General features: G+C 45.5%; 1 protein-coding gene across 2 annotated transcripts; it reads right to left on the reverse strand.

The window, feature by feature from the left end:
* Positions 1–2,232: 2,232 nt before the first annotated feature.
* osgn1 (oxidative stress induced growth inhibitor 1) lies at positions 2,233–14,092 on the reverse strand. 2 transcript variants are annotated; one of them, XR_010802003.1, is made up of 7 exons: positions 13,921–14,092; positions 10,083–10,160; positions 9,554–9,690; positions 9,118–9,309; positions 7,566–7,657; positions 3,363–5,075; positions 2,233–2,788 (listed from the first exon to the last, which is right to left on the reverse strand). XR_010802003.1 is itself a non-coding variant. In XM_066666679.1 (6 exons), the coding sequence occupies exons 2-6, from the start codon at positions 10,138–10,140 to the stop codon at positions 4,016–4,018; spliced, it is 1,539 nt and encodes a 512-aa protein (XP_066522776.1). In that variant the 5' UTR covers positions 10,141–10,160; positions 13,921–14,092; the 3' UTR covers positions 2,233–4,015. The 2 variants fall into 2 exon arrangements, 1 of the variants encoding a protein (XP_066522776.1); XM_066666679.1 differs by having other exon boundaries at positions 2,233–5,075.
* Positions 14,093–14,381: the final 289 nt, after the last annotated feature.

Genomic DNA, 14,381 nt, shown 5'->3' on the forward strand with positions numbered 1-14,381 from the left:
ACTGGTCTCTACCGGACTCTACTGGACTCTACCGGACTCTACTGGTGTCTATAGGACTCTACCGGACTCTACTGGTCTCTACTGGACTCTACTGGTCTTTTCTGGTCTCTACCGGACTCTACCGGACTCTACTGGTCTCTACTGGACTCTACCAGACTCTACTGGACTCTACTGGACTCTACCGGACTCTACCGGACTCTACCGGACTCTGCCGGACTCTACTGGTCTCTTCTGGTCCCTACTGGACTCTACCGGACTCTACTGGTCTCTACTGGACTCTACTTGTCTCTACTGGACTCTACCGGACTCTACTGGACTCTACCGGACTCTACCGGACTCTACCGGACTCTACTGGACTCTGCCGGACTCTACTGGTCTCTTCTGGTCCCTACTGGACTCTACCGGACTCTACTGGTCTCTACTGGACTCTACTTGTCTCTACTGGACTCTACCGGACTCTACTGGACTCTACCGGACTCTTCTGGTCTCTACTGGACTCTACCGGACTCTTCTGGTCTCTACTGGACTCTACCGGACTCTGCAGGACTCTACTGGTCTCTTCTGGTCCCTACTGGACTCTACCAGACTCTACTGGTCTCTACTGTACTCTACTTGTCTCTACTGGACTCTACCGGACTCTACTGGACTCTACCGGACTGTACTGGACTCTACCGGACTCTTCTGGTCTCTACTGGACTCTACCGGACTCTACTGGTCTCTACTGGACTCTACCAGACTCTACAAGGGGTGCCCAGATTTAAGCACCTGCCTAATTTAGTTTAAATAATTATTACACACTTTCTGTAAATGCTATAAATTTCATTTCACTTCTCAAACATCACTGTGTTCGTCTGCTGTGTGATATATTTAACTGAAATTGCTGATCCGAACGACCAATGATTTATAAAGAAAATCCTGATAATTATCATAAACTTTATCACACCACTGTAAGAGTGAAATAAGAGCTTCGTCTGTGCTCCTCCACACTGTCACAGGGCAACAATCTGAGACAAACACTTTTGTTCTACGATGTTCATCAATCTGTTCATATTTTTAACAACAGCGTTGCTCAGTCTCCTTTCAACATAAAATTAAAAAGTTAGTAATTATTGTTATTATTTATTTGCTTTTTTTTTTTTTAAATATCGGTATCGGGTCGATGTTTTGATTTGGCCGATATCTGCCAATACCGATATAATTTTGATATCATCGTGCATCACTAACCTCAGAGGGATGTGATTATTTTATTTAAAGGTTTATTTCAGTGAGAAGCGAATCGTTGGATCTAATGAGTGTTTAGAAGTGTGTATACACAGAATAAAAAAAATATATGTGTGTGTTACTTCATATCCTTCCCCAAACTCACTGAACACCCCTGGTATGTGATGCTGTTTAATGATAGTAATGTCATCCTGCTCCCACAAGGGGGCAGTCTTTGCTCAGGCCCATTCTTCATTCTTGTTTGGAGATGCCCTGCACCGGCGGGGCGCTGGAGTACAGGGAAAATACAAACTCCAGACTTTAGACTTAATTTAAGAACTGTGAATAACCACGTAACGTTTTAGAAAACTATATTTATGTAAACTTTTATTAAACTCGTTGCACAGTTTTATGACGTCCCACTGCCACAGCCTTGTGTCCTGGAGCTGGTCCTGAATCCCAGGTCGTTCAAGTGCCCCCCACAAGGTCCAGAGTCCCTCAGCTGCTGCAGGTCCAGGTTCACTAGCAGGAGGCGCTGCCCAGTGGGGTCACACAGAAATTATACCACCCACACTGTACACACCAGCTACACCAACACACACATCAGCCAGAGCATTAAATACATCTCCTTGTACATTGTAGTAGCTCCACAAACCATACAGGAGCACTCCAGCAGCACTGCTGTGTCTGATCCACTCGTACCAGCACCATGTCAGTGTCATGAGAATGGTCCACCACCCACATCATCGCTGCTCTGTGGGGGTCCTGTGAGAAATGAGGAGGTGGGGGTGTAGTAGATGAGTGTGTAGTGAGTGAGTTATTGTGGTGAATGAATGAATGTTTTGACTCAGTTAAAGATTGTCTCCGGTCGTCTCTCTGCTCCACAGACCTGGAGTCTGTCCCCCACGCCGTCTCCAACCCTGAGACTGGGTTCATCTCTTATTCTCATAGCACTATTAATAAATATAGTTTATAACACTACTGTCAGGTGTTTTACTTTTAAAAATCAACACAACTCAGATTTACTCCAAAATCTCATCATTTATTCATTTCTAACATTTTTAATTTTGCATTTTCATCAATAGTTTATTCACAAACAGAGCGTCTTTACAATCAACACAGGAGCAAATGACTTTAAACCCAGAAATCATCAGGTGACAGATTATTAAACACTGTAAAATACCATTAGAGATGAACGTGAACAGGGACGTCCTGATCTGCAGTGTAAAAAAATCAGTCCAACAGCGCCTCACAGTGGTACTGAGAGAATATATGAGTGGTACTGTGGAGGTACCAGGTACTTTCAGGCCTGACACAGTGCGCTCAGCAGAGGAGCGTACACTCCTGTAACTGCACTTGTGTGTGTGTGTGTGTGTGTGTGTGCGTGCATAGAGCCTTTTCTTTTGGTTTCTCCTAAATAAATTCTGCAGCGACTCGGAACCTGTCTCTGTCCAAACAAGACCTCGTATCTCCACTGACAACATCAAAGAAAACGTGGGGAAAATAAAACTTTATAAATAATAAAATCTGTAGATAATAAAGAGTCACTCTGGATCATTTCCATTGGTCCATTCACCACGCAGCATTCCTGGAGATAAACAACAACACAAAAACGATGGAGATATGAGGTTTTGTACCAAAACAGATTAAATGTATTTGAATACATAAATAATAAAATAGTAATAACTTATATGGGGTTATAAACAATCTATAAAGATGAGTATCAACCTTCACACACACAACAAGAAGTCATTAATAACTCAGTCCAGGACTGATACAAAGACATTTTGCTCAGCAAAGGGATTTTTCTTCATGTGAAGAACTACTCTTATATCATTATTACGACAGTGTTTATAAACGCTTTGTCACAGAAAACAAAAAGTTCCATGTGTTTATGTAAATATTTACAGGTTCCACAGAGAAGTACATTGAGTTTAAACGTGTTTATGGCACAATTCAGAGCCGTATTTGAGCTCATTAACAAATAAACAACATAAAACAAACCACAAACACAACAGAAAACAGAAACAAAACAAAAACACAGCCCAAAAATAAACACAATATAGAAACAGCACCAAAAAAAACAATACAACCCCCAAAATAAACAGAGGAAAGAGATGGAAAAAAAAACCCTCATAAGAAACTCGTGCCCCTCTGGTGACCTTAGGCTTATGTGCAGCTGCTCCAGAGTGTCTCACTCCAGTTTGTGGTTATTTAGACACTTCTCTCCCGTTCTTCTCTCTGTTCCCTCGCTCTTTATCCCTCCATCTGTCTCGGCGTGTCCACTCTAAGAGAGGACAGTGGACACTTCCCTGAGGAGCTGAGCTCAGGAGCTACATGTGTCTTCTTCTCTTTTCACGTTCTCAGATGTGAAGCACCTCATGGAAGTGGTTCTCCATCCCTCCTTCGGGTTTAAGCACTGCTCCACAAGGGGGTGCTATTCAGAGCTTTACATCAGCGACACTGTGTTCTCGTTCCCTTCTCTGGAGAACTGCAGTGTAACTTATCTAGAACCACCCTTTTCAACCTTCTACACTTCTTATACCCTCATTCTCTTCTTCTTCTTCTTCTGCCTTTCTCTCTTCTCTCTCTGTGTGTGTGTACGAGTAGCATCTGAATGAAAAGAACACCACTCATTTCCTATTGTCTGTCTCCATCTGTCTCTTTTCGTATGTCTTTCTCTTTATCAGTCTCTCTTTCCCTCATGTACCTGAGAGAGAATAAATGGCTGAGACCCATTTTTAAAGCTCTATAGTTCAGTCTCCCCATCACCATGTCTCTCTCTTCCTCTCTCTCTCTCTCTCTCTCTCTCGCTCTACACGTCCAGTCTGCAGTTGGACAGTTGGCAGCTAAGCGAGGGTCCGACTCCACCCTCTTTCCCGTCTGTCCTCGTTTTCTGGGCGAGATTACAGGCAATGGCCAGAGCTCCTCCTTTAAGGAAGCGTACAAAGTTCTCTCCGACCAGCGGCCCCATGGCGTAAAGCCCCGCCTCCTTCACGCTCTCATACGAGTACGGATCTACGTCCAGGGGGTTCCTCCTGCAGCTGATGGGCTCTTCAGGCTCTAACGCTAGGGGGCGCCCTTCCTTGTGTAGGAAGGACAGATTCGGATGGGAACCGATCAAGACCAGGGCCATGGAGACCTGTAGGGCCGTCTGACTTCCGTCTTCGGCTTCGAGCACACACTTCCCGTTGGGTTTGAAGGAGGCGACTCTGTGCTTGGGGAAGCTGACATATCCGGGATAGGAGCAGGGAGAGGGGGATCTGTCGTTGGGGAGAGCGTAAAAGCGCTGGTTAACCAGGTCCGACGGAGACTCTCCGCTCTGGTGCTGCTGCTGACTCATCATCTGATGCACTTTGTGATATTCCGGGTACAAAAGCTTGGGAAGCTGGTTGAAGATGAGCTCCGGATCGCCCACCGAGCGTCTGAAGGCGTGGTACACGGGCGTGTTCAGGTGGTGAGCTGCCAGGATGGCGTCCGCCGCCGTGAGACCCGCTCCTACGACGAGGATGGGCTCCGAAGCTCTGTCCAAGCGTCCGGAAGATATGGCTGCCTCCAGCTCCCAGAAGCTGTGGCAGACAAAGGGCAGCGCCTCTCCCTCGACGCCCAGACGGGCCGCGATGTCGTGCGTTCCCGTGGCCAGGACCACGTTCTCAGCACAGACAGAGAAAGGGATCTCATCTGCGGGTCCATTTTCCGTCCGTCTCTGAAGACCCTGGACCTTCCACACGGAGCGCCCGGATCCGAGGGGAACTCGCCGCACCGATGTGACCGTGATGCCGCAGACAAAATTCCCCTCTAGCTCCATCTCCCGGACGTAGTGCTGGTAGTAGGACGCAATCTCGGCTGGAGTGGCACGGTCATTCCTCACATTTCTGGAAGAAAAAAAAAAAAAACAATAAAGATGCTAATGATAAGACTCTTTACAACTTGATTATATACACGTTAATATTTAAATACACAGATCTCATTGTGAGAATGTTACTTATTGAGACTGTATTTAGTGTGTGTGTTGGGGTGTGACTGGTTAAAATCTAAACAACTACAGCACAACAAGTAAACTATTTAGGTTTAGAGAAACCTAACAGCGTTTTCTACGGCATGGACTCGACTGCACTTTCCCACTCCTCCACCAGGTGAATCAGGTCCTGGTTCTGGAAGCGGGTTCTTGTTTAGTGGCTGTTCTCTCGTGGTTCAGAGTGAGTCGAGTAGGGACTAAACCGTGGCGTGTAAACCTTGCAGAGCGCTGATTGTCCAGAGAGAGCCGTCACTCTACGCCACGCAACGCAGACGACCAGCACCAACTCTCCATCTGTAAAATCTCCAGCTGCAGCAGAGATCATGTTTGTTTTTATCCGACTCATGATGGCAGCTCGTAAAATTACGGCGTGGTCTTTTGAAGAGGTTCAAACGCTCCTTGGATCGGTGGCCGACGAAAGAATCCAGCGAGAGCTGGACACTGCAACAAGAAAGGAACAAACTCTACTGATCTGTCTGAACTGATGACGGAGCTGTGTTCAAAAGCAGGTTGAGCTGTGCTGAACTGAGCGGAGCCGATGGCGTGCAGTGGAAAATCACCAATAGTAGCAGTGGAACTGGTTTGAATTCAAAGCTTCATTTGACAAAACCGCTGAACAACACAGATTTAGCTATAAATTATCCAGTGTATGTGAAGCCTAGCACTAGGGGCCCACTTCTGTGTTTTCTACTTTCAGATTATGCTTGTTTTTTTCTGTCAGACACAGAGTGCCACTTCACTTGTGGAGGGTCCTTAGGATGTTTCTGTGCTTTTAAACTTTTATCTACGGCGGATAAAACTCACATTAAAAGAGAAAATGTTCATTCCAACTAATTAACATTAGCAGCTTGGTCAGCCATGAGCTTGTGTGCGGTACCAGACCAATCCACATTAATGTGTCCACTCTATTCACTTATGACTTTTATTGCTATTATCAGATTCTGATTGAGTTTAACTTCTATATTTTTTATCTTCTTCTTGGTTTTATATTGGATTTAAATGTGATTTTAGTTTCCCATATTAAATTTCATTATTTTTCCAATCCCTTCGCTGTAAGACTAACGCTCGGCTGCATTTTAAATGAAGGTCTTCACTGCGCCTCAGAGAAAATAAAGGATGACTGATTGATATGTTTGTTTGTTTTTTGTCAATAATTTACATAATATCTGTCACATCCTATAATATGTTTGCTGAAGTATATTTAATTGGATAAAGGATTGTTACTGTGTAAAACTGAAAGAAATACCACCAAAATCCACTGGGGGGCTGCAGCTCACGGGCAGAAATCTTCACTGGCAGAATATTTTCATTCCACCTTAAATGGAGCAGCTGTTATTTTACGGTGCCTTAGCCGTAAAAGTGAAGAAGCCAGACTCAGGGTGGAAGCCTTGTAGTTTGAGTACGTTTCTATAAACACTTTAAAATTTTAAAGTAAAGATGACGCTGTTGTAAAACACGAGGACTTGTGCCGGTGTTGGTCAGAGGAGGAAGGTTTAACCCTGTCACTGATCTGGAGTAAAACCTGAGTGAACACTTCATTCACTCTGCACTTCCTGCCAGGAAACCCATTTACATCACATCTTTCAACAGACGTCCGGCAGAAACACGAACTGGAGCCCGTCTTTACTCAACAACCGCAGAAACACTGCTCCATTAAACGTTTGCCCTCGATTACGATTAATAAAGGGTGATTTAGTTGTCGTTTGTTGTCTCACAGTTCAGTGTCGAGGCTCGTGCTGTAAACACACTCCAGTGTTAAAGGTGGGATGTGTGTTTCTGATGCGGCTGGGAGCTCCGTCTCTGTGTCTGAGCCGTGCTCTGTTCGTATTCGGTGTGTGATTGTGTTCAGTGTGAAACAGCCCGGGGGATTCACTTTGGTCTGAAACTGTTTTTTCTCTGTGCTTACATTTGACTTCTTTACGTTCGGTGTCTTCACTTCATGTCCAAACCACAGACGCACCATTTCTCTTTGGTACGAGCCGCTCCAGTCGCTCAGTCCGCCTCCGCGTTTAGGCTCTCCTCCGCGTTGCCCCGATGTGGGGCAGAGATTAAAGCTGTTGAGATTCATTTTTGATGACCTGCCCAGCTCTGGCATGAGATTTTATTAATCGTTGTGAGTTCACAGAGCTTTATTGACCATTATTTTGGTTAAATATTATGGATTACAGTTAGTATCAATAAAAATAACGGTTGTCAACACAGGGTGATATACTCAGCATCCTGATACATCAGCCAAGCCCTACTCTGGAAGGAGTTCTATTCTGAAGGAGAACCCAGTCTTGTTGTAAGTATCTGATATAGGTTTTGATTGGGTAAATTTGTTTCATCGTGTAGATGAGTTTAATACCTGCGTTTCTCCCTCATCCAGTCCTTCAGTTTAAGGCCTGGGAGCTCCATCCAGTTGGCGAGGCTGAGCGTCAACATGGACCCCTCCATAGCCTGCAGGAGAACAAGCAGAAACACAGTGAGAAGAGGAAGCTGAGAGTCCATATGCAAACCACACGACCAGCAGCTGATTGACCCAGAAACTGTACACCACCAGCAACAACGAGCCACTGTTCAACTCAGAAAAACCAGAGCCACGATCCCTGATCTCTGAGCTTAATAAGGGTCTGTGTATCTGCACATACACATTACACAGCACACATCAGAGTGTACAACGCCGTGGGAAATGGGAAACACACCTGGCACAATGACAGAAGATCAGGGGCTGGCACACACCAGTATTCTGTTTACAGTCATTTCTCAAAACGAGGCGTTTCTGAATCTGCTCTGATTCTGACGTCAAGTGCAGAGACTTTAGAATGGCCCCGTCCCCTCGTCTGAGTCTGTCCCATCACAGCACTGGACCCGTGTTTATGTGAGAGCGCAAAGACGAGGAGAAGATAGAGAACAGAGTGAAAACGGCTAAAAACCAGAGCTTCTGCTCCTCACTGCTGTGCGCTCGGGGTCGGGGTGAACAGCGAGCGGCTCATTATCATTAAAAAAAAACAAAAAAAACAAAACTTTTTTTTCTTTTTTAAATACACACACCTTTTAAAATGTGTTGTATTTAATTTTTTATTTATACTTTTCCTACTGTATTTTATTTTCTATAAAGTACTTGGAGATGTTCAGGTCAGAGCTGGATATGAGAGGCGGGAAATGAAAGATGCCATTGTGTCCGTGCGGTAACCAAATAAGCTCCAGCCCAGGTGTGGTTTTGAATTTGTCTGGAACAGTGTTCTTCCTCTTCCTCTGATGATAAAAGCTAACGCTGAAGTGTGCTGAGGTGAAAAGGCCATGTATCTGCTCAGATAACAGTCCCCAGACCACCGACTACTCTCCACGTCCTGAAACTCTGACATCTAGTGGCCGGATGTATCCGATTCTGGGCTAAAACCTGGCCTTATCAGTAAAGATGTGAATAATCTCTGAGCTACTACAGCCACACTGGCATTAATAAACCTAATGGAACTGTAATTGAGGTGGACTCCGAGCTGAAGAAGGTCAGAGGAGAAGCTGAAGCGACTCCTGCGTCTCGTCCCGATGCTGAAGATGTGGAGAGGAATCCCGGTTCTGGACAGGATCTGACCCCTTCATTCACTACACAAAGCACATGGCGCTTCACACTGTGTAATAACCCACAACCCCCCACCGTCACTGGAATTACTCTGATTAACCCTTTAATATCTGAGGTTGCGTCTGCTGTTTGATGAAGGACTGGGGGTTGGTAAACAGAAGCCGCAGTCAGAGAGCAGCTCTTGAAAAGCACAGTGACGCAGGCCTTACACATGGGCAGTGTGTGTGTGTGATTGCGAGGCGTGTGCTTTATCTGTGACTCTGTTGTCATTGTGTGAGAGACAGGTGTGTTATATATATTATATATGTTTTATATTTGTGTGTGTGTGTCTACTTACGTGCCAAGCCCCTCCGGCCGGTCCCTTGCCCAGGACCAGGTGAGGAGTGGCTCTCTCCGGCTTGTATCTCCACTCCAGCGGAGACACACACTCAGCACCAAAATCTCCATCAGGGAGCAGCAGAGAGTCGAAGAGGACGGCCACGGGGTTCGAGGACCGCCCCTCCAGCCCCTCACACAGGAACTCCAGATCCTACACACACACACACACGGGTTCCAATTTTGTAGCTTTTTGTTATTAAGTGTCCTATGTCGGTGGAAGTGTGCTGAACGATCTGAATTCGTTTTGCGAACGGGAACTGAACCCGGGTTTTGACTGATTTATAAAGTAAACAATGAGGAATGTGTGAGAGGATGATTCCAGTAATTAACCTGTTGTTACAGAAATGATTTAATCACATGCCTTAGCCGGGTGTGTCTGTGTGTGTGTGTGTTACCTGTTCAAACAGCGAGAGCTGAGGATTCTTGGAGAGTTTCTGGTGGAGGATCTGGTTTGGATGAAATCCCTCAGGGGAGAAATACGGAGTGTAGCCCGACAGCAGATACGACAGACAGATCCCTGATGGACCATTACCTATAAATAACACACACACACACAAGAACAGAATACACACTGGAATCCTGTATCCGTTGCTCTGCATACTTTATTACCCCCCTGTTCCTCAGCGCTCAGGACCCCCACAGAGCAGGTGTGATGTGGTGGTGGATAATTCTCAGCGCTGCAGTGACACTGACGTGGTGGTGGTGTGTTAGTGTGTGTTGTGCTGGTGTAGAGTGGATCAGACACAGCAGTGCTGCTGGAGTTTTTAAACCCCTCAGTGTCTGGACTGAGAATAGTCCACCACCATATGACACCTGCTCTGTGGGGGTCCTGAGCGCTGAAGAACAGGGGGAAGGGGGAAGTACAGAGGGGCAGAAGTGGACAGTGGACCTGAGAGAGGGGGTAATATTTGAAAGTTTTCTCACCGATGATCACCACCGGCAGAACGTCTCCAGATAACACCTCTTTACCCCCCACGTCCATCGCTCGCTCCCTCGCTCCAGCTGAAAACGAGAAGAAAAAGAGAGCAATCAGACACTCGCAGAGAAACACTACTGTCCTTTTCATTCCACTGCAAAACAGAGAGAGATAGAGAGACACTCAGAGAGAGAGAGAGAGACTCAGAGAGAGAGATCTATACAAGTGCCTAGTAGAGACAGATAAACATAACGTCCCTAAATATCCTCCACTGATGAGGTATGTGTGAGTGGTGTGTGTGTGAGTATCAATTTTCAAGCAGTGACAACACTGCTCCAGGAACAAGGTCAACTCTGGGGCGAAAGATCGAGTACGGAAAGGGGTGAGGGTGGTGAAGGACTAGAGGACGACCCACACACTGTCTCTTCTGTCTCTGACATTACATCTACAAGGTGGACCAACAAGGGAGGAGTGTCTCACAGAGTGGACAGAGAGTGGACACAGGGTTTAAAAACTCCAGCAGCACTGCTGTGTCTGATCCACTCTACACCAGCACAACACACACTAACACACCACCACCACCACGTCAGTGTCACTGCAGCGCTGAGAATGATCCACCACCACGTCAGTGTCACTGCAACTGTTCTCAGTCCAGACACTAAAGTGGCTGTAAAGTTCTGGCTGGTTTGGGTACAGTACTGATAATTAACATTTCAGTTTCACACTCATGGACACACTCACAGACACCTGTCATGTGTCAGGAACAGAGTAGTGTCAGACAGAGCAGCCCCCCCCCCCCCTGCTGGTGAGGTCAGAGAGTGTAGACTGTATCAGACTGGAGCAGTGTTATATAACAGTGTAGAGTAAGCGTGACTCTGCAGAATCCCTTAAAGAGACAGAACTTAATTACACACACAACCCTGAGTCACGTCTTGCACTCTGCACATAGCCTGCTGATACAGTCACTGAACACGCACACACAATCTAAGGCACACCTAATCACACTATTACACATTAACACACAGCTTTAGTCTCTCTATACATACACCAACAAACTCTGTACACACTTCACCACATACTCTACAGTTTCTGCTATTAGTCTCTAAATAGACACACACACACAGAGAGACAGGTAGAGTTCCAGAGTAAATATAGCGGTGAATAACAGGGCTCTGAGCAGCTGTGGTGAGAGGTGGAACTACGTGATAAAAGAGCTGCTGGTCTCACAAAGGGGCTGAAGATATGAGGGGAGCACACTGGGGATTTTCATTCCCTTATTCTGAGTTCAAAATAGGTCACAGAGCAGGCACACACACACACACACACACACACACACACACACACACACACACACACACACACACACACACACACACACACACACACACACACACACACACACACACACACACACACACACACACACACACACACACACACACACACACACACACACACACACACACACACACACACACACACACACTTCCCTTTACCCACTGCAAACTCTGCACGTAGCTCTTAACTCATTTATGTCTACAGTTTGAGCAGCATAAAAGTCACAGGAAACCCCTGGAGTTAGCTCTGACTGGACAATCGGTGCAGAGAGTAATCACCTGAGCATTTGACAACTAAACCTTTTAACTTCAAAACCTAAAAAAAGCTAAAGTTCTTCTTGGATACTGAGGTTAAGGTTATTGTATAAAAAGGGGGAGTCTACGATTGTGGGAAAACACTGCTCTCTCGGGTTTGTTTACATTCAGAAGCTCTGTATCTTTTAAGGTGGAACAGCGTGTGTGAGTAAGAAGCCACTGTATCTTTTAATGTGGAGTGGCTTGTGAGTAAGAAGCGACTATCTTTTAAGGTGGAGTGGCGTGTGTGAGTAAGAAGCGACTGTATCTTTTAAGGTGGAGCGGTGTGTGTGAGTAAGAAATGATTGTATCTTGTTGGTGTCTGAAGTGTAAATTGTGTTTATTCACTGAATTCCCACAGAAACTCATGTGTAACTCGAGTGTGTTTAGTTTTTTTTTAAGCACTTTCGCTCTGTGTTTACTTTCATGCCGTTAGCGCTCTCCTGAATTTAGAGTCAGTTCCACCTTAAGTAATGTAACTGTAACAGCAAAAATAAATCAGTGTTACCCCCCTATGGAGCAGGAATAGAGCAACATCCTCATCTCAGTTGGTGCTTTTCAGTGTTTGGAGTCTCTCCGTTGTCTAAAAACCTCCAGATGGTGTTTCTCTGCCATGAGCAGAGAGAGAGAAAGCCTAGCACCAGACCCAGACACTTTGTTTTTTTACCCATTTACAGACACTGGGGCTTCGTAAACATATTAGAGCGGTTTCCAGAGCAAACCGACTGTAGAGCAGCCTACCTGGAATCATCGGGCGCAAGGCGGGAATACACCCTGGAGGGGACGCCAGTCCTTCACAGGGCAACACAGACACACACACATTCACTCACACACTCACACCTACGGACGCTTTCGAGTCGCCAATCCACCTACCAACGTTTTGTTTTTTTGGACTGTGGGAGGAAACCGGAGCACCCGGAGGAAACACACGCGGACACGGGGAGAACACTCCTCACAGACAGTCACCCGGAGCGGGAATGTCCTACGTCTTTAATTTGAATTATTTTTAGATCAGGGTTCCATACTTCAGGTCCTGTCCTGAGAGACGATGGACACTCCTCTGTCCACACTGTCTCAGGAGCGAAGACAGAACTCTTAATGTAGGAGGTGTTTAGGGGGTGCTGCTCAGTTTATTAGTCCCTAGGCCTTATGTCTAAGTGTGTTTCAGCTCCTAAAGTGTTCTTTTAAAAATGCTGTCCACATTTAGTGCTTACATCAGCTCAAAAGTAAGCAAAGCAAAGCAGACCATGTTCAGTATGGAATACCTGGAATAACGTCCAAAAATACTGTGTTTTATGCTTGGTGGTGGTGAATGGAACCAGGTGTCTCTACATCTCTGACATACACACATCTACAGAGCTCTATATGGAGTGATGATGACTGAGAAGAGTGCAGCACATATATTTTATTTTAGGCTCCAGACATGGTCTACAAGCATTGGACGTTTGGTTCCATTCACCTCCACTGTGCACTGTTCTGATTCTAGAATGTTCTCTAGAATAGAGAAAGTCACTCCAGTTCAAACCAAGCCCTGTCTTGATCACTCTTCCCATTTTAGCCAATCAATCACGTAAGAATGTTTTAATTTAGCTTCCATACTCCTATAAACCCTTTATCTCGTCGTCGGGTCTTGTCTCGCTTGGACCCACGGAGTCTCTGAGGTCAGAGCCGAGCAGATGTAAACACCTCATACACTTTACGAGCCGAGCAGACTTTAAATCTCTTTTAACAGGATTTGTAATGAGTCTACAGCAGATTGGGGTTAAATAAACCGTAAAGCCGGTGTGTAACATGGTTTCTCACAGGGTTACGCATGAGGGAGACTTTTAAAACATTTACATTCATGTCGTTAATGTTTTAAACTAGCTAAAGTCCCCCAGGGCTTAAAAACCACAAACTATCGAACTGTTTAATATAACTAAGAATTAATCTGCACATTCAGGACCGCGCACCTCTGTCTGCGGAGACTTTTATTGTATTATCATTCTGGGAGTCGATTCTTAAAAATGAATTGAACCGTTATAGAATCGGAGGTAGGTTCTTGCGAATTTAACACCCTATAATAATTAAAAATGCAAAAGATTGTTGTATAGATGTCCACCATTTACCACAGCAAGGTGCATAAAAGCGCCTTACAACAAACAGGTTAAGAGAATTCATTCATAATCGAACTGATTTCAAATGAATCGAGTGTCTCATCACTGACGTTACTCACCGGTCGCGCCGCTGAGATAAAGCTGCTGCAGGGAAACACGGAGCTGTGAGTCGATTCTCTCTCTCTCTCTAATGAAAGCCGTGTAAAGAAATAAAAAAAAACCTCATCGGTTCGGTTCAATCAGGTTGGATTCGACACTGTCCGGTTATTTTCGCTTCCGCTCGGTTCCGCCTCTGGTTCGGCTCTGAAAGCGTGCGCTCCACACAGTGGGTTTTATAATTACGCGACGCCAATCCGCACAGGCCAATCACAGACAAGAAGCTTTGAAGAAGCGCGCTGTGATTGGCGCCAAAGTTTAAGTGTAGGCACCAAAGCCAGCCAATCAGAGAAGAATTTGATTTGAAGGCGGGTCTTTATGTCTGCGATGAATGAGGCGAGTGATAAACCACGCCCACATTTTAAGAACCCCAGTAACTAATATCCACAGTACAGTACACACACACACACACACACACATTTTC

This window comes from Hoplias malabaricus, chromosome 3 (genome assembly GCF_029633855.1).
Source record: "Hoplias malabaricus isolate fHopMal1 chromosome 3, fHopMal1.hap1, whole genome shotgun sequence".
In the NCBI taxonomy this organism is placed as follows: Eukaryota; Metazoa; Chordata; class Actinopteri; order Characiformes; family Erythrinidae; genus Hoplias; species Hoplias malabaricus.